We start from the raw sequence: 21072 nt of genomic DNA, 5'->3' as shown, positions 1-21072 counted from the left end.
CTTAGTTAGACTGGAAAGAGATCTATAGACCGTGACTTTGGTGCTGTGCGGTAGTGTGTTATGCTTTAATGGTTAACGGCGGGGGTTTAACAAATGTGGCAAGCAGTTGAACACCTCTTTATGAAGGGTCCTCCACACTCATGCGCGAATCGCGGCACGAAGCCGCAAACGCTGTGGAGTCTCGCTAATCAGCGAAATCGTCTACACACTTGCGTTCGCGGCTTCGCGCCGCGTAGTCTGGAACGATTTAACATTGTCAAATAAAACGTAGTGGTCATGGAGACTATATAAAGGAGCCAAATTTATATGTATGAAAAGTGTCCATCAAAAAACAGTAATTAGGCGGCGCCACCATACACCGAAATACTACCAAAAACAACCTACGTAATTTGGTCGGGTTATTTGTTGCCTTATATGGTTCATGTTATACTCATGTCCCAGAGCCTAACTAGCGCCACCGGAGAAATTAGGAACTATTTTTTACAGCTGAAAGCTGGTCACTTTTGCAATAGTTCTGCCATAAGAGATTGTCGTCCTTTCTATACCGTCCATAGTCCTTTCTATACCGTCCACAGTCCTTTCTACACCGTCCATAGGTTATATACTCTCTTTGCTGTCAATGTCATTGTCAATGTCAAATCAAAATTGCCAATTTGCCAGAGGACTGTCTGTACTGTGGTAGAGTTGTTCTGAGTTGTTTGAAATTAACTTAACCCAAGAATTTTCAATTTATTGCTAAATTACTGGTGATATTGTATCATTTACTAAGTATTTTTTTACAAAAAGGTATAAATGTGTGACGTTATCTCATTTATTTATTTATTGTAACCCCCTAAGTGAAAAAATGTAGTGCTGTTGTTGTAAAAATTACATCAAATTAAGTACTTGTTTATTAATAATTGGATAAAGTTAAAAGATATTCCTTGTCGTGGTTATTCCTTAAATGAGTTTTAATTACGAGCAAGTGATCAAACAACGTCAACACAACGTAACATAGTAGTTATATATAGAACTTTCTCAGGGTTTGGTTATGATTTAAAGCTTTCCATTATTAACGAGACAACAAATATTAAATTTTGTATGTTTTATGTTGAATTGTGTAACTACGTAAATATTATTAAATTCCAGGTCAACTTGAAGTTATCAATCAAAACTCATAATGGCATATAATGTAAGTACAGCTACCTACTAACACTACCTTACTGCCTACATTTAATTAACTACAGGGTGCCTACATAGTTACATACATATAGAGATCATTTATTTTTACAAATCGTAATAGTAAATTGTATCTAACGTACAACCTACATTTTGACTAAAATATGTAGAACATATTAAGGCAGGTGTTGCAACAAATGACAATTTTAGATAATTGCTGGCTCAGTAGGAGCATATAATTCAATTGATCAATCAAATGCCGCAATGTATTGCAAATCGCATGTGATTATTGGTGATTTTTGTGGAGGCCATTAATGGAACTCAATTAATTTAAAAATGTACAGAATGGGATTACAATACCAACATGATTTTTTCTTTTAATAGTAATAATTACTTTCTGTGGAAGGGCACAAAAGTTTGATCTTATTTTTAAGGGTTCCATACCTCAAAAGGAAAAATTGGAATCACTTCTGTTTCTGTCAGTCTGTCATCTGATCTGTCACAGCCAATTTGCTACATAACTACTGTAACTGGACCCATCGAGTTTAAATGGTATCCACATAAAGTTGGTGACCCAAAAACGGACATGGTGTTGTTGGTGTTTGTGGTAGAAGTTGGTGGTCCAAACAAAATGAATAAATTTTAAACTAGGATGCCATTATTTAGGGGGATTAACACATATCAAATAAAAATAAATAAATGGCTTATTTTAAGATAAATAGAAGCAAATAGGTGAAATAGGCAAAAAAAATACTATCACAAAACCTCTCCCTGCCATCACAAAACCTCCCACTATTACCATACAAGCAAAAGGGATTAGGGATCTATTTGCGGAATATGTTTGTGGCACACATATCTTTTTAATGTGCAGAGAAGCTACCTATTTGGGAAAAATAAATAAATGTAAGTTGAACGTTCAACTTATAAATGGCTCAACCAATTAAGTCCAAAAAAATTTATTCTTTAAGCTTGATAATTTCTTTTTTTTAATATCTTTTGACACTACTTAAAGTTTAAAAAAACCTATCTAATAATGTGCTACACATTGCAGTTGACTGTAAAAATTAGTCACTTTTAATGCACCCCTAAAAACATTATTTTTGGAATTTTTACTTTAAACCCATGAGTGGCTCAAAATACACCTATGTTCCAAATTACTTTCAAATAATATAGTCTGTGCTCTTTCGTGGAATGTATCCCGGCCCAATACATTTCACAACCTAACACACTTTAACTTAATGTTTATTAGTGAAATGGCTGTGACATAGGGAAAAGCAGACGGACGGACAGACCTAAATTATAAGGGATCGGAGGGATCTGATTTTGCCATTTTGGCTACGAAACTCGAAAAATTGCATATACCTTGTACTGCTTGTACCTTACGCTTACCGTTGCAGGTGAAATAAAAATATTGTGACAAATAGTTGGGGTTACTATAGTTGGTCAAGCAAATTTTGTCAGTGGAAAAAGGCGCGAAATGCAAATTTTCAATGGGACGATAAGTCGATAACCCTTCGCGCCTACATTTTTAAATTTGCCGCCTTTTTCTACTGACAAGATTTGCTTGACCAACTTGCTTACATATAGGTAAGATATGTCTAGACTATAGTTTGTCAAAGGACTGTCTCGTTTCAAACATAGACAGAGAGAATCATACTATCTTTGTCTTACACTAGTACTAGCACCCAAAAGAAAAGTATATGAGGATAGTTTTTGTTCTTATTTACTGACAAGATTTGCTTAACCAACTATACATACCTCTGTTTATAATAGGCGTAACAGACTACCACACCGCACCGCGACCTTGGTGCGCCGCACCCATAACTGAGAGCGAGAAATATGAGAAATAGATATGGAATACGGATGGGTTTGGCGCACCAAGGTCACGGTGTGGTGCGGTAGTCTGTTACGACTTTAAGTTAAGTTCTCTGGTAACATTTAAAGATACCGGGCAACACTGACGTTATGCGCTTTCCATCCACCCAAACAGAAAATTTCGGATAAAATAAAATGGCGGCTGTGGTTCATTCGGTAGTTATGTCGAATTGTTTATTACGGTCCTTGTTTGTTACTATACAATGTGCGATTGCTACAAAGTGCTAACAAGTGATGTAAAATAGCAAAATCGTTGCGAGTGTTTTTTTATTCGGAATTATGTAAGAACAAAGATGAAAAGACATTTTAACTGACCAATGAATCGCGCAGCTATCCAGATGAATAAAAATGGGAGAATCGACTTTCTTATTGTTGGTTACTCTATTCTTATGGTCACGATGTTTGGTTTTCGCTGAAAACAATGAATGCCCATCAAAATGCGTTTGCCTAAACCAGTATGCTGATTGTACAAGAAGGAATTTAATGTCTGTGCCAAAAATTCCTAAGTGGGTGGAAGAATTAGATCTTAGCTACAACAAATTGCATGGAGATGCATCCGAAGGATTTGAGAGACTATCAAGTCTCAAGGTATTAAAAATGGATAAAAACTCATTACGCCTCATACCTAACTTGCTACAGCACAATAATCTTCATGAAGTGAGTCTAAACAGGAATAACATTGGTTCCATTGATACGGGTCATTTTCCCGAAAACAGTTCCATCAGAATATTGAACTTAAATAGCAACCACATTAAAGTTATTGCAGAAGATGCTTTGAACAATTTGACTAATTTAGAAGTGTTGAAGTTAAACAGGAATGACATCACGTCATTACCCAACCATTTGTTTATGTACCAATCCAGTCTCAGAACTCTTGAACTGAATCATAACAAACTTCGTAATGTAACTGGACTACTTTTCAAAGGACTCTCCAACCTGACAACACTTAGAATGAGATACAATAACATAGACAATATAATGGATGGTGCCTTTTTTGGATTTAAATCTGTACATTTACTACAGTTGGACCACAACAGGATAAGAAGGATCTCCAAAGGTTGGATGTATGGCCTGGAATCACTGGTAACTTTGTCCATGTCTAATAATCTAGTATCAGAAATCAATGAGGGCAGCTGGGAACTTTGTACCATCTTGGAAAGCTTAGATTTATCCCACAACTATCTGGTTAAAGTGGAAGGAACAACTTTTAAATATTTACGGAACCTTCAGATATTAAACCTGAACAACAATAATATATCTGTGATAGGACATGATGCATTCAGCCTTATGTTCAACTTGAATACACTGCATTTAAATAACAACAAAATATCATGGACAGTTGAAGATATGATAAAACCATTTAACAATTTACAAAACTTAGTTACATTTAGCCTGGCTGGCAATCACATTAAATCTATTAATTCTCGAGCATTTGAAGGTCTATCTAAAGTTGTAGAGCTAGATTTAGCTGGCAATAACATAACATCCATTCAGCGGCATGCTTTTGATACAATGCCTAAATTAAAAAGATTGCATTTAAATTCTTCATCACTGTTATGTGATTGTAACTTATTTTGGATAATTAAATGGATAAGAGATAAAGCTGAACAGAAATATATTACAGCCACTTGTGCATACCCTGATGAAGTAAGAGGAGTAGCAATATCTAAACTAAAAGAGGATAACTGTGGAGACTCTCCTAAACCAAGAGTGATGCAACACCCCAAAGCCCACCTTGCCATAAAAGGACGATCAGCAAATTTGACCTGTACAGCTACTTCAAACCCTTTCAGTAATATGACATTTCTTTGGAGAAAAAATAATGGCAATATTAGTAATCCACTTGTTTATGAAAATTTAACTGTAACTGATCAACCTGAGGCTACTTCAGTTCTTGTCATACCAAATGTTACTCATGCAGACTCTGGTAAATATCAATGTGTTGTCAGTAACAATTTTGGTACAACATATTCCTTAAAAGCCAAAGTAACTATAGTGACTTTTCCTCGGTTTACAAAAGCTCCTCACAACATGACAGTGAAAACTGGAGAAACAGTTTCACTGAACTGTGCAGCTACAGGTGAGCCTACACCAGAAATTTCATGGCAGAAAGATGGTGGCAATGACTTCCCGGCAGCTCGAGAAAGAAGAATGAATGTGATGCCCACCGACCATGTGTTTTTCATTGTCAATGCAAAAACAACTGATATGGGTATTTACAGCTGTGCTGCTAAGAATGTAGCGGGTACAATTATTTCTAATGCAATGTTGACAGTTCAAGAAGAACCTTCATTTAGAACTGTCACAGAAAATAAAGAAGCTACTAGCGGTGATGCAGTAGTCCTACAATGTATGATATCTGGATCACCAAAACCAGTCTTGAAATGGTCAAAAGATGGTGTGCCAGTAGTGCCTTCGGAACGGCATTATTTCATGGCTGATGACCAACTTCTAGTTATACTTGCTGCGGAGCCTAGTGATGCTGGGCACTATGAATGTGAGATTACTAATGCATTAGGAACAAAAAAGGAGATGACAGAGTTGAGAATCTTGCCGCCAGTAGCCATTATGGTAAATGAGGAAGATATGACAGGTATTATAATTATTACTGTTGTGTGTAGCACAGTGGGGACCTCTATTATTTGGGTAGTTATTATATATCACACAAGAAGGCGAATGGCTTCTGCAGTGCCTTCTTTTCCCGCCGAAAGTTTAAAAATGACACAAGTGGTGCATAGTGATAGTGAATCACCTCAAATGTTTTCAGACAATATATCTGAGCATTCATCATGTAAAGACAGTGGGACAGGAGACTCGGCTAAACAGACGAGTTTTGATGGTGTGCCTATAGATAAGAGTGAACAAGTGCATTTTGAGCCTGTTGTATGTCAAACTTATTCTCCAGTGCCAGAAGCACATAAACTTTTACCTTCTTCATTTAAGCCATCCATTCAAGTGTGTGTAAATACTTCTGTAACACCAGCTACTTATAGTTTTTCTAGTCACAGTATTAACAATTAAGTTTATAAGAAGTTTGAACCATAAAATTATCTTACTGAATGCAATTTTCACTAATTGTTTGTATTAAAATGTCATCTAAGGAATGGTTTCATTTAGAGACCAATTTACTTCCAATTTATTCTCTACCTTCTTAACTCATGTAGGCAATAAGGCATCTAGAAATAGATGGTTTATGATACTCATGTTTAAAAAAAGTAAACACATACAATTAGTGAAAAGGTCTTCACTATCAGGCAGCTATAAAATGATAAGCTTAGTACAAATGAAACAAACTTGCCAGTATTGGTTTTAATGTAAAAGACTGAATCTGTCATTTAGTAATGGTCATTGTTATTTGTTTAGTATTATTTAAAAGTAGACAATTATATAGTAACAGTTTAAAAACAATGTGTATACCCTAGCCTTGTCATTATTGTTGCCTTCCAATACCTTTGAAATGTGATTTGACTTTTATATATCTATATTACGTAAATAGCATCAGAAATGTACAGTAGCTGCAAATAATCTTCATGTTTTTTGAGCTACATTTGCATATTTTTTTGGTAATTTCTCAAAAACGGCTTTAGCTACTTAAATGAAATTTACATACATCATTGTTTATATGATATAAAATCTAATTTCACGAATTTTCGAATGAATGCCTGCATTAAAATAGCAATAAGATATTATTTTTTTCACTACTGTATAACTGCCTATTTTTGATCAGTGTGTTGATTTTTGGCTGACTCTGGGCCATATTTGGGGAATATTATTAGAAATGGTAATGTAAATATGACTATGTCCACGGTACACCCTTGAATTATTTTTTTTTTTTTTAAGGTACTACTAGCAGTATGTTATTGTCACATTGACATTCATTTTACGCATATCCCTGTATTGTATTAATTTTCATTATTTCTATTCTATGAACTTAGTAAGGTCATTGTTTCTGATAAAATGATACATGCATTTCACTAATTTTATAATAAATACCCGTGGATAAACATTTTCGGTCTAAATATGTATAGTATTTAAGTAAAAACAACATTAATCTATTCAGTTACTGGCCTACTCTTCATTTTCATATAACACTGTTATAAAATAGTTAAATTAAACATGTTTAATATTTTGGTTGAATTGTTAATCATAATCAGTGGACAGATTTTCGTAATTTGTACCTACTTATAATTTTTTATCAAATTTATAATACATAATTTTGATAGCACATGCAGTGCAAGTGTTGTTTTAAACGTCAAACTTCTATGAAATTATGACGTTTAAATAACACTTGCACTGCGTGTGCTATCAAAATCGTTGCAGACTTATCTTGGTCTAACTACCTATGTATTCATTTGTTAATGTTACATTGATGTATTTTTTACAAAGCCGAAAAGACCCGCTCGACCGTTCATACATTTGCACAATTACTGCATTGATATTTGTATATTTAACAACAGACTTATACCAGTATTCGAATTATCGGCAGTTATATTTATAAATTAAGTATTTGTAAAAAAATAACATAATATCTTCATTATTTTTAGATTGGTTTGAGGTCATTTTTATTTTCCTTTGTTTTCTTCCGAGAAACTAGATTAACACAATTTTATTGTCCAAAAAATTACAGATGAAAAACTAATTAATGGGTAAAAAAACCGGACAAGTGCGAGTCGGACTCGCCCACCGAGGGTTCTGTACTTTTTAGTATTTATTATAGCGGCAACAGAAATACATCATCTGTGAATATTTCAACTGTCTAGCTATCACGGTTTATGAGATACAGCCTGGTGACAGACAGACGGACAGAGGAGTCTTAGTAATAGGGCCCGTAACCCGTAAACCCTTTGGGTACGGAACACTAAAAATTAACACTGTAATAAGAAATAATGACGTAAATAAATAGTGGCTAATTAAGTTATTGTTGTTAATAAATATATATATATAAATATTTTGTGATTCCGATATTGTAACTGGGCACTTAAAAATACACTGGTGCCTATACTCTGTAGATGGGCTTCCAAAATCCCAGAAGTTCTGGGTTAATCCCACTAGGTACCACCAAGTTGCTACCAGTGGCAACTACTGTGGGTATTTTTTTCACACCTTTTACCAAAAAAATTATCCCAGTAGCTACCACTAAACCGAACCAAACTGAGTTTTTTTTTTCTAGTAGTTACCACAAAAATGTCAGTATAAATATAGGGTCAGGTGGGGTAAATATAAGACCAAGTTTTTAACACTGAAAAATGTATTCTAATTCATTCCTATTCCATTTAAAAAGAAGCATTGTGTGCAGACTTCTTTTTAAATGGAATAGGAATGAAATATAATAACATTTTGAGTGTTAAAAACTTAGTCTTAGTTTTACCCGTGTCTTATATTTACCCCACCTGACCCTAGAGTACTTTTAATAAACAATTAAAAGTCGATTAGTGTTTCAGTAAGCCTGCCACAAAAGTAATTAAAATAAAAACAGTTTTACCGGTACAAGTGCAATAACTTTAATTAGTCAAGGAGAAATTAACGTATGGATGAAATTTATCTTATTATTTGTATTTGAATTAATTATACGAACGAACAAACAATTTATTCAAAAACAGACTATTTTTTTCACTTTAAGGCAGTTTAATGGAACACTAATTAACATATTATTATTTATTAAAGTACCCGATATTTATACTATACTATACTGTTTTTGTTAGTTTTGAATTTCAACAAAATTTTGGTGGTAACTATTAAAAAAAAACACCTTTTTTAGGGTTCTGTACCAAAAAGGTACAAAAGGAACCCTTATTTTTACCAGTGGTAACTACTGGGGAAAATTTCCCAGTAGTTACCACCAACTCGGTTTGGTGTTTTTTTAACTACTGGGATATTTTTTCCAGTAGTTACCACTGGTAACAACTTGGTGGTAACTAGTGGGAATAACCCGAGCTTCTTAACACCAGAAATAGAAACATGACCTAAATTGAAACTTGCGGACAGACTTACAGGACTTAGCTCATATTTGTTGCACTTAACAAATTCTGCCAATTTTTATAAGACGTTCTTATGTGATATAACCGAAGAAGTAAAATTGCGTTGATTTGACACATAGTGTTTACAAATAGGTGTCACCAGTTTATTTGCGATAATATTAGGTATGTCGTGTTCGTGTATGCCGTAAGACCGTAACTACTGTAAGTGATGCGTATTTCCTCGAGTAATGTAATTTACATATATAAAGTTACATATATATAGGTACTAATAAAAATTTCCTATTAGGCATAGGGTCTAAAATAAAAAATAGGGGTTTACTGTGCAGTTACGTAGTATTACGTGTCGGTTTTTGCGAAAGGCCGGCTTATCGATACTTTCGATAAGGTAGTTTTCCAGAAATCGACACACGTTTTTGGCTCAATAAGATCACACCTTTTATATTTATTCTAGGTATATGAGTACGTATACTACTGCTTACACCATTTTACTTTAATCAGAGAGGAGTAAACGACAACGAGGACTCACTCTCATATTTCTTGTATGGCACTTAGATCCCCGCCGGTGCATTTTATTATATTATTGAAGACTTGCTAATAAATATACATTAAATAAATATTTATTTAGGGGGACTACCTGCATGTACGTTAGCTGCTATGAGCATCACCGGTGGGATCAGAAGCTCATTTTTCAGGGCATTGTTTTGGGGGTAAGAGTCAAACTTTGAATGCTATTTTGTAGAGGATACTCAAAATGATAACATAAATAAATTACGATTAGTACAGATTACGTGATTCCAGCGGTGATGCTCATGGCATCTCGTAATAGAGCAATGCTTGGAGCATCACCGGTGGGATCAGTAAATTTCTATAGGGCGTGGGAGTAATACTGTAGGTGTAGTATGGTGGGCAGCCAACGTGTTAAATTAAAACAAGAGACTGCACCTACTCGTTTCTGGTTAAATATCGAAAGTGCTGATAGGGATGGCAGCTAACAGATTGTATACGTACAACTAAAATAACGTATTTAAACAATGTAACGAACAAACTAATGTGATGAAAAGGCCTTTATTGTCTCTTTAATTTAATGAAGCTCTTCATTATTGCGTAGACGTGATTTTGGACGAACTTAGAACAGGCGGTTTTGTATTGTTTATACGATGTATATAAGAATATTAGAATAAGACGACTATTTATATACTTTATTAATTAAATAATAAAATAAGTTTGACCCGGCTTTTTTCTATTTTTCCAACCACTTCTAAACTAAAATATCCTAATCCTATAGCTCTATAACCAATCCTAGCTAGAGATTGGTTATAGAGCCTAAAAACGCGGGAGCACCAAATATGTACGTACACGTATAGTAAGTAGGTAAATATTTATTTCTCCCGCAGACCAAGCAAGATTATACACATTAAAGTACAGCGCCATCTGGTGATATCGCTGAGAATGTTAAAATAGTTGAAAGTAGATTGCGCTATTTTAATTATTATTTTTGCGTCTAAAACAACTACATTCAAACTTTTTGTACAAAATCACTTTTGTATAGAAAGATATAATAATTATTTCAAAAATGAACTCTTCCCTAAATTATACGAAAATGTTATATTGAAAATTACATGAGCTTTGTTTGACCTAAGGAACAATCGTGACAAGCGGTATCGCCCGAGACAAAAGAGCAGCAACTAGAGCAAGTATGCCCTAGTTGCTAAGAGCAGGAAGGAGAAGGAATATAGCATAAATTGGACCTGGGGAGCCGACCCCTTCCCCCTCCCTTTTTGTGGTATGCACGGTACGATCTGGTGGCTACCGGGCCAAATCAGCTTTGTTTGACCTAAGGTACAATCGTGCCAAGCGGCATCGCCTGAGACAAAAGTGCATACTCAAGGCGCTTACTTGCCCTACTAATGAGTGTTGAATACACGCTGCGTTTGTATGGACAACGACTGCCACTAGATATAGGGTAAGTCCGGGGTAGTTGGCCATAGTTTTTTTAGAACGCGATAAAAAATTAAGTTTATCTTTATTTCTTCATAAACTTTGATCAATTGACTTTCGAAAATCAAATACATCTCTTTAATAAACTTTCTTGTATCGCGAACGCCGTAACTGTGGGATTCAATTGTTAACGCCGCGCCATGCCACAGCAGCTTTTCGGGGAAGTTTTCGCTATGCCGCGAATATAGGTCTGGAATAATATCCCTCCTCCCTTGAGAAACCTGCAAAGTATTCATAGTTTTAAGTCAAAGCTTAAACAGTATTTACTTAATCACCAACTTAAGCAGGATGCCCACAGACTTGATACGAGCTGCCTGTAGTTTGTACTTTTACTTTTATTAGTTCACTGTATGTTATTTTTATGTATTTTTTCTTCTTGTCTGTTACCTTCTGTAATTCTTCTCAATAGATGGTCTCATCGGAAGATCAGCGCTGGAAGCCACCAGCAACATGCTGAGATGAGGCCATTTCGTGGCACTTTAATCTTATTCTATGTTTTCTTTTATATTATGTAATGTCTCGTTTGTTTGTGCTTACGAATAATGATCCGGGTGTGATGACCATACCATTACAGGAGAGATGACTATAACTTAACTCTTCATTTAGTATATTTTTATTTCCCAAGTCCCTTTTCTTCTCTAGTCCCCGTTTAGGCCACCTTATACCAGCAAACAACGCACTCAAGGCAATCATGGAGTAAAAGAGGCTCGTGTTATTTTTTCCCACACCCGCAATAGTTATTTCTCAATTAACTCCTTTTTCCTTTTTTTATTCGTTATCATGCATAGGGGGACATCGTTACTGCTATCTTATAACATAAACTTTGGAATACCTAATCCGTGATAGATACATCTTCATCACTGTGAACCTCACCTTCACGACCATATGGCCAATATACCCCAACTACTACTAATCTCTCAATTTTGTCCGGGAGAGAAGACCACGCCTAAAATAAATACAAAGTGTGACTCGAGATTCATTCTTATTTAGGTAAGAACAAAATCTATTTTCACTAATAAAAACAATCAACAAGGATTTTACTTACTTTTACATTTTTCCCCCAAAGATTTGGCCACATCCTTGCTTCAAAGACTGACAAGAAACGTAATAAACAAGAACTAGTGACATCTAGCCATCATGACCATGAAATATTTCGATGGACCATCTCGCCCATATGGCCATCTACCCCGGAATTACCCTAAATAAAATAGAATAGAATATTTTTTATTCGTAAACACACAGACAATAGACATACATTTAAAGAACATAGTGAAAATAAAGTGTCACGAAATGGCCCCATCTCAGCATGCTGCTGGCGACTTCCAGCGCAAAGGCGCGCGTTAAATCAGTGCGCGCCTCCACGTAACGCACTCGTCAAAAGTTTTTGTGAATTATTTTCGATGCTAACTAGTGGAAAAAAAATATAGAGGTTAACATTTTACAGAAGCAATGACATTGTATAAAAATCTGCAGATCCAATCTAACAGGAACTATTATAATTTCAGCCCAACTACGGCCAGCAGGCTTACCCCAACCAACCGCCCGGCCAGCAAGGTTACCCTAACCAGCCACCCGGGCAACTAGAAGTCGGTCACGGGCCGTATCCGTCCATGGGCCCCGGCGGCGGGATCTCGCCTCAGGTCCAGCAATGGTTCCGAGCGGTCGATAAGGACCAATCCGGGTTCATCACTGCCGACGAGCTCAAGGCCGCGTTGGTGAACGCGCAGGGGCAGACGTTCTCGCACACGGCTTGCAGTTTGATGATTGGTTTGTACCTTTTTGTAGTATTTACCCTAATCAGCCAGCTAGGAGTGGGTCACCCGGCGGCCGGATCTCACCTCAGGTCCAGCAATGGTTCCGAGCGGTCGATAAGGACCAATCCGGGTTCATCACTGCCGACGAGCTCGAGGCCGCGTTGGTGAACGCGCAGGGGCAGACGTTCTCGCACACGGCTTGCAGTTTGATGATTAGTTCGTACCTTTTTGTAGTATTTACCCTAATCAGCCGCCAGCTAGGAGTGGGTCACCCGGCGGCGGGATCTCGCCACAGGTCCAGCAATGGTTCCGAGCGGGCGACGAGCGGCCGCGTTGTGCATCGTGTTTTAATTTATCGCCACTCGTTTCGAGTTTCCTCTTTTCCGCACTTGTATCGTAAATAACTATTATCGATTGACATGTCCTTTGGATATTTTATACATGTATTTAAGATACATTTATAAAAAAAATTAAGGTCCTTGCGTCTTTTAAAGTCAAAAATTTTGCCTGTTAATTTTTTTTTTTACTTGCAAGTTAACGACACAACTTTATACAGCATAATTATACAGGGTAACTTTTCTACGAGTAATAAAGTTTTTTTAAACCTTTTCTTAGACCCACTTGCACCATTCCACTATCCCGGGGTTAACCGGTTAAACCTGGAGTTACCATGGTCACCAATACAATTTGACACCGGGTTAACGGTTTAACCGGTTAACCCCGGGTTAGTGGGATGGTGCAAGTGGGCCTTAAATTCATTTATACTACATATGCTTTCTTCCCTTAGCAAGCTAATTTCAAGTAATTTCATTATACAATTTTTGTATCAAAGGCATATTAGTTCTTTTGCCATAATAGTTTTTAGCTTTGTTTTATATTTACTTTGTTTCAGCACCTTAAATTTATCTTCAAAATAATTTTCTACAGCTATCATATATGTATTGCACCTTTTGATTTATAGGAAGTATTTATTTTATATATCTTGTACAATTTGTCGTAATTTCCTTTTTGCTTATTTTTAGATAGATCTTCTTATTTTTTTCATTTCGTCTAAATAAGTGTGAAAAGTTTGACCATAATTAATGATTGAGTCCACTAACGCGTAATAAACAACGAGCATTTTTTAGGTTTCCGTACCAAAAAGGAACAAAAGGAACCCTTAATGGTGCGACAGTCCGTCCGTCTGTCTGTCGCATTGCTAAATATCTCGAGAACTACTTAAGCTATCGATTTGAAATTTGGAATAGTTATGGATAATAATTAGTAATTTTAAAGAATCTTACACATACCTCTAATAATCTTTATATCAAGGCCTGGGATTCGCCATGGTACAGGTAGCACAACCCCATATGGACCAGACCCCATATGGAGTACTGCTGTCACCTTTGGGCAGGAGCACCTGGATGCCAGCTTGGACCCTTCGACTCAGTCCAAAGGCGCGCTGTACGAATCGTCGACGATCCCAAACTCACAAGCGGTATCGAACCTTTAAGTCTAAGGAGAGACTTCGCCTCCTTGTGTGTGTTCTACCGCTTGTACAATGGGCTGTGCTCTGAAGAATTGTTTGACATGATGCCAACGGCCGCTTTCTATCACCGCACCGCTCGCCATCGGCAGGGTGTTCATCCTCACACCCTAGCACCTAAATGGTCGCGTACTGTGCGGTTTAAGAGGAATTTCCTCCCGCGTACGCTTCGGCTGTGGAATGAGCTCCCTGCCGAGGTTTTCCCGAGGGGCTACAGTATGGGGTTCTTCAAAAAAGGAGTGTACAGGTTTTTAAAGGGTCGGCAACGCGCGTGTAATATCTCTGGTGTTGCAGGCGTTCATAGGCTACGGTAACTGCTTACCATCAGGCGGGCCGTATGCTTGATTGCCACCGACGTGGTATAAAAAAAAAAAAAAAAGGTAGCACAACATTGTAGAGCCATGGCAGAGACAAGTAAATCATAAGGTCTGATAATTTTACGACTGGCCATTCAATATATTTGCAGAGTTGAGTTCAACAATCATAAATATAAATCTTACCAAAACTATTTGCCTTTTCAATGGATGATGTCTCAACCTTTTGACGATGATGTTCTCTTGAACAAGTAATTCTTTCTGTAGGCAAATTTGCAATTTTCTAATTTTCAGGGATGTTTGATAAGGATCGTTCCGGCCACATCAACATAGAAGAATTCGACAAACTGTACACTTACATTAACCAGTGGTTGGCAGTGTTCAAGACCTACGATACCGACCAGTCCGGCCATATTGACGAACAGGAGCTCTCTAAAGGTGCGTTTTAAATCAAAAACCCTTTTGACCACCACTCCACCCAACATGACAACGCCTACCTTGTTTAAAAAGTTGGTCATTTATATTAATAAGGTTTGTTGTCCACGAAATTGCCGAGGCAGTTAACGAGATTATGCTTTGGAGAATCATAACAGTAGCTTCACTAGATGGCGCTGGCAAGGCGCCTTTGTGAGAAATTCGTGGGGAGATGAATTAGAAGCAACGGTAGCACACGTCGTGGCGAGAATGTCGGACTTTCTTGGGCAAAAGTTTTGACCGTATATCTAATAAGAGTAATAAGTAATGTCAACTGTCAAACAAATATTGTGATTAATGGGTAATTTTTTTGATTTCAGCTTTAAATCAAATGGGATTCCGTTTCACCCCGGACTTCATCAACTTTCTGATAAAACGTTCAGACCCGAAAGAAGGGAAAGTGTCAGTGGACGAATTCATCATACTCTGTGTCCAAATACAGCGATTCACGGAGGCCTTCCGCGTGCGCGACACTCAACAAAACGGAACAGTCACTATTGGATTTGAAGACTTCCTAACAGTTGCACTGAGCTGCTCGATTTAAAATATGGATTTGCCTTTTCACAGCCTATCGTCATGTCAAATGTCACACATTCTAACAACATTTGATTCATTGATGCGAACCTTGAAAGCATAAACGTTACTTTGACCGACTGCAAATAGCACTTGTATTAGCGGTGTGGGCTCAACATACGACAACTTTAGGCGTTGAAAGGGTTAATGAGGGAAATCTCAAAATGACACACAGATATCCACAATTACATGCTTTATTGGCAAACTTATGTACGGAAGAAATACTGATGTCATTCAGTTACCATACACAATACAATACACAACTCTCAGTTAGCACCACACTTATTATAAGACTTTTAATGATGCTTTAAACACGGGATATTGTTCTTATGCTGTCTTGCTTGGCCATACTAATTGCCTTCTTAGAATTCCATTGTATCTGTAAGTAAATACATTATTTTTATAGAATACATAGCTTTTTTTTTGATGATTCACCAATGCTGAAATGACTATGATTGAAATGAAATATCAGTGATAATAGCTCCTACAAAATGTTTGATAAATTTTTTTTTGTTTCTATTCATATCAGCTATTGTGAATTAACCGTATACCAAAGACCTATGTAAGTCCGTATAAGATGAATAATTGAATACAGTCTAAGGAAAAAACGTGCCTCGGAATTAAATTAAGAAAACTTTATTCTTGCACAGATGGCGCTACCACCAATACCAACCTTTGGCCTATTCTCGGTTAGATGGCGTTGACGGTTTCGTTTGTTATTTAACAATTTTAACACATATCAGTGAAAGAACATAGGTCAAAAACATATTTAAAAAAAATTGATTTTTAGTTTTAATTGTGTGTCGATAGATGGCAGTATATTTACTGTGACTACAAAATTCACTATGACAGTATCCCTCTATCATATATATATATATATGATATTATTTATTCTCTTTGCCTATACTTACTCTGCTCATTTTTTCTCCTCATTGCTTCAGACTTTTCCAAAGAAAAGACAACTTCTTGGAATGTTTTGACAGCTGTTCGCATATTGGCCGATTGTTGCGCATGGTTTGCAGAGCCGTCATCAAGTAAAGTATTTATTGTAGGAACTTCATCCAATTTGAAACTTCTCACAGTACTTGGATTAAATACAACAGACACTTTTCCAGTCTTTGGATGTATACTGAAGGGAGACTTTAACAAGTGGTTGAATCCCTTGGTGACATTTACATCTAATCTGGGGTAGCAGTACTGTATTTTGATTTCTTCCAATAGATACTTCAGTTTGCGGCCAGCACTTCCATTCTGAAAATAAGTAATATTTTAAAATCCTGACATAGTTATTGTACCTAGGAAGAATTTAGTATTTTATGTTATCAGGTTCCTACAATTTTGGGCGCTGGATAAGATAAATATCGAGAGAACCTATTATTTGATAGAACATGTACCAACAGACAAACTTGATTTAAATGCTTACTTCTCTGCAATAACTTTCATACAGTTTAGCAAAAGTATTCCATTTGTCCAAAGATGGGGCTTTGCTTTTCTCCAAATGAGTTTGAACTTGTGTTCTAAATGTTTCATCTGGTATCATTTTCAAAAAGTTCTGTAGTCTTTCTGGTGTTCCGAAGAACTCCTGGTCTTTGACAACATCCTCAAAATATCTGTCAATCACAGTCATAGCTCTCCTGAAAAGATAATAAATAGGGATGTTTACAATTTTTTAGAACTGTTTTCATTTTTAAAGATATTAGATAGACACGTAATTATTGCAAAATTACTAAAACATCGACCTTAATTAGTTTAGTGTTTAAATTTCGCGCAAAAACGCTCCAAGCTGTCACGTGATCTTGATGACGTAACGATGTGATAAACAAACTGCTGTCAGTGTCACCTCTGGCACTGACCTGGTGGTCCTCGCCACCAGGATTGACAACTTGTCTGTGCGTGTTTCTCACAACGTGACGTCCTGCGACTTCGTTTGCAGTCACGTGATGCTGATTTATTACGCATATTTACACTTACAAAATATGATCTTCAGCATTCTAATATTCCCTGCTATGCTATGGTAAAAACATGACATTTTATATATTCGCGATTCATGTCAACATCCCTATTCTATATAAATAGCTGGTCTCATACAGATTACAGGGATTGGTCTTAGTACTTTTAGTGGACTACTTAGTATGAGTGTGACATGCATTCATAAACATTAAGGTAGACATCCAAGTGCTCATCACTGTCCCAGTAGGTACAATGTCATGTTAAAACTTATCAATAGAGGTGACAGCAGAGTGTCATCTATTGGGCATTAGCATGTCAAGCACTAGGATGTTTACCTTATCAAATATTTAATTGCAAGAGAGAATTGCTTTATGTTGAAACATGCTAGCAGTAGGTACTTTTATTCAAATAGGCATTATACTATTTGTGAGGCAAAAGGCATTAAAATGTCAGTTGTCTATGAGGTTGAGGTCTAATCCTAATTGGATTTCCACTACTATGAAAGTCACTTTTGTGGGTAACCAACAACAATAACCTTGTGATTAAACATACATTAACCAAATACAAACACATTTTTTTTCATCTTATTGATTGCTGATTTGGCAGACAGACAACCAACAAACTAACTCAAAATGATACTTTTTGGCTAATTTGGGCCTGATTCTGAAAAAATCTGCTCTAATTCAATTTTCATAAACTCCTCTACTTGGAATATGTGATATGTGTGAAAAGCTCATAGTCTTCTGAGTTAAATAATACGAATATTTATACTATAAATATTGACCTGATGCTTGAATGTAAGTTATCACTTCCAAGATTGACCTTTTTGAACTGATTGTCACCTCCCATAATCAGACACAGGTAATCAGCCACGGCAGCTCTGCCCGGACTGTCCAGGGTCCTGGCTTCATAGTCTGATACCCAGCAATGGATACCTCTTCTTCCAGAAAACACCCAGAGTATGCTTTGGAAGCCGAAGTCATCTGGAATTTATAAAGGCTAATTTAACTACAGAAAATAAAGAGAATTGTATAGAAAAGAATACTCCTTTTCATTTCAGCTTTAGCTCAGTGTTAGCTGTTAGGTCAAGAGGATCATAAGCCTTTAAAGGGGATTACACGGGCTTCCAAAGCCACAGCAAGAATTTTGCTTCTTAGCAATACAGGTAACAAACAGCAGAGGGTAGCGAGTTATTAAAAGAAAACCTTTTTACATTCCAAGTGGGGTTGCAAAAGTTTTAGTGCCAAAGGGGGGGTGTCACAAATAACATTAAAAAACACTGTTTAAAAAACCGGCCAAGTGCGAGTCGGACTCGCGCACTAAGAGTTCAGAAATCATGTTTTTTGTATGGGAGCCCCACTTAAATATTTATTTTATTCTGTTTTTAGTATTTGTTGTTATAGCGGCAACAGAAATACATCATCTGTGAAAATTTCAACTGTCTATCTATCACGGTTCATGAGATACAGCCTGGTGACAGACGGACAGACAGACAGACAGCGGAGTCTTAGTAATAGGGTCCCATTTTTACCCTTTGGGTACGGAACCCTAAAAACACATTATTTACTAAACTATAATAGAACACAAACCTCTCAAGGCTTTATCCAAGATTTCACAAGCAATAATCATGAACTTCCAGCACTTGTCGCAGACATTAGCTTCTTGACAGCAGGTTCTTACTTCATCATAGTCGGTCAAGTCAATATCAAATACTAGCTCTCTGGATAAAACCACTGCATCATGGCGGCCAATAGATGGTCTGCAATTAAATAAAACAAGAAACATCAGTGGTGCCTCGAAAATTTATTGGAAAGTTGACAGAAGTCATGTTGGAGTGACCAACATGCTGAAAAACATCTGAACATGCATTCTAATGCCTGAACGACTTTGCTGCTTGGATCTATCCTATGGCAACTGTAGCTAAGCTTTAACCAGTAATTACCAAAATTGATGAGGCTCAATAAAACTCCGTATAATCCGATCCACCCGACCCCGACTCTGTATAATTTCAGATATTTGGGTAACTTTCCCTGGGCTACATGAAAAACTTTACCATAGAGCTTTGGATCTGTATCATAAAGCTACCTTTATTCCAGTAACCTCTACTATGGCTTCACATCCAACTTGATTTACTTATAGGGACTTCTCATGTATCACTTGCGATATATGTACCTATATTAATACAATGTATACCTACATCATATTAAAAAACATCAAAAGTAGAGGTAAATATTTTCTCATTTAATTACTTCAGTTTCGTTTTTTTTTTTTTTCAATTTCATGTTCACTGTTTTAGTACCTATTAACAAATATTCCATTACTTTCTTTATAAAAGAAATAACTAGTCTTTTTAGGGTACCGTACCCAAAGGGTAAAAACAGGACCCTATTACTAAGACTTCACTGTCCGTCTGTCTGTCTGTCACCAGGCTGTATCTCATGAACCGTGATAGCTAGACAGTTGAAATTTTCACAGATGATGTATTTCGGTTGCCGCTGTAACAACAAATACTAAAAAGTACGGAACCCTCAGTGCGCGAGTTCGACTCACACTTGGCCAGTTTTTCATGTTACCTGCTTAAATTACTTCTTTTATAGTCAAATATCCATTAACTAATATAACGTTTGAATATTTTATAATATTTTTTTATATAATTGTTCTTTGTTGTATCGATATATGTGTATCATATACTCCTCGGAAAATATCCAAACTAGGACTTAGCAGTCCTAAAAGTAGTTCATAAAGGTAGTTCTGGCTACTCACTTTGTGTTGTACACAGCACCAATATCCAATTTATAAGGGCACTTCTTTTGGAGCAATGTCTGAAATTCTTTCTGGTTGCATATAGACAAATATCGCAAATAGACGTCATCAGCTAGTGTAAAAGACAATTCTCTGTGGGACAGCGGCTGCGGACTACTACCGCAAGACAACCACCTACAGAACATATTTTGAGGAAAGAGCCTTGTGTAGTAGACGGGCAACATGTCTGATAACATATTTTCATCATTTTGCCCAACCTGCAATAAACAAAGCAGTAATAGGACAACAATTACGGATATAACTTAGTTTAGCATAAAACAATGTAAGTATGACTTAGATTACCATCGTAAACAATCAAGAGAAGCGAAATTATCAGGAACGTATCACTTTTATCACTAGATCCACTTTATCAATTTCGAATTATATGTAATGACTAGTAATACATTTATTTTTAGAATTGTTTTTATAAATTATAACTAAGTATAATCTAGCGAAACTGAAAATAAGGGAAAAGGGAAATGAAAATGTGTGTTAAGGCGCCAAACGGATCAAGATCAACTTGACAAACACAAGCTCAACAAAAAAAATTGTTAAGTGACAGTTGACACTGACAATAATGACATTGACACAATAAAATTAATGTTACTAGCTTAAATTTGAAAAACAGTTGCTCAAATTTATAGTTGGTTAAACCAAATTATCAGTAAATA

At 36.4% G+C, this 21072-nt stretch overlaps 3 protein-coding genes across 3 annotated transcripts; 2 read left to right on the top strand and 1 right to left on the bottom strand.

Moving 5' to 3' along the window:
- The first annotated feature begins 675 nt into the window (after positions 1-675).
- On the top strand, positions 676-16054 carry LOC134742504 (peflin). Its single transcript, XM_063675723.1, has 5 exons — positions 676-786; positions 1129-1171; positions 12515-12776; positions 14897-15040; positions 15397-16054. The coding sequence occupies exons 2-5, from the start codon at positions 1160-1162 to the stop codon at positions 15618-15620; spliced, it is 642 nt and encodes a 213-aa protein (XP_063531793.1). The 5' UTR covers positions 676-786; positions 1129-1159; the 3' UTR covers positions 15621-16054.
- Positions 3099-6819, top strand: LOC134742450 (leucine-rich repeats and immunoglobulin-like domains protein 3). Its single transcript, XM_063675615.1, has one exon. The coding sequence runs from the start codon at positions 3382-3384 to the stop codon at positions 6052-6054; it is 2673 nt and encodes an 890-aa protein (XP_063531685.1). The 5' UTR covers positions 3099-3381; the 3' UTR covers positions 6055-6819.
- LOC134742485 (DNA primase small subunit) lies at positions 15830-20924 on the bottom strand. The gene is made up of 7 exons (XM_063675693.1): positions 20705-20924; positions 20363-20619; positions 19189-19358; positions 18384-18582; positions 17073-17283; positions 16561-16900; positions 15830-16028 (listed from the first exon to the last, which is right to left on the bottom strand). Exons 1-7 carry the CDS (start codon positions 20705-20707, stop codon positions 16012-16014), a joined length of 1197 nt encoding a protein of 398 aa, XP_063531763.1. The 5' UTR covers positions 20708-20924; the 3' UTR covers positions 15830-16011.
- Between the last annotated feature and the right edge of the window lie 148 nt (positions 20925-21072).

The sequence above is a fragment of the Cydia strobilella genome, chromosome 6 (genome assembly GCF_947568885.1).
Source record: "Cydia strobilella chromosome 6, ilCydStro3.1, whole genome shotgun sequence".
In the NCBI taxonomy this organism is placed as follows: Eukaryota; Metazoa; Arthropoda; class Insecta; order Lepidoptera; family Tortricidae; genus Cydia; species Cydia strobilella.
This window is presented reverse-complemented; position numbering and strand designations above follow the sequence as displayed.

Coding starts and splice junctions, on each gene's coding strand:
- LOC134742504 (XM_063675723.1), top strand. Junction 12,777..14,896: donor GGCTTGCAGTTTGATGATTG/GTTTGTACCTTT, acceptor TCTAATTTTCAG/GGATGTTTGATAAGGATCGT. Junction 15,041..15,396: donor CGAACAGGAGCTCTCTAAAG/GTGCGTTTTAAA, acceptor TTTTGATTTCAG/CTTTAAATCAAATGGGATTC.
- LOC134742450 (XM_063675615.1), top strand. CDS start 3,382: ATGGGAGAATCGACTTTCTTATTGTTGGTTACTCTATTCTTATGGTCA.
- LOC134742485 (XM_063675693.1), bottom strand. Junction 19,359..20,362: donor GGTGCTGTGTACAACACAAA/GTGAGTAGCCAG, acceptor ATTTAATTGCAG/ACCATCTATTGGCCGCCATG. Junction 16,901..17,072: donor ATGAAAGTTATTGCAGAGAA/GTAAGCATTTAA, acceptor ACTTATTTTCAG/AATGGAAGTGCTGGCCGCAA.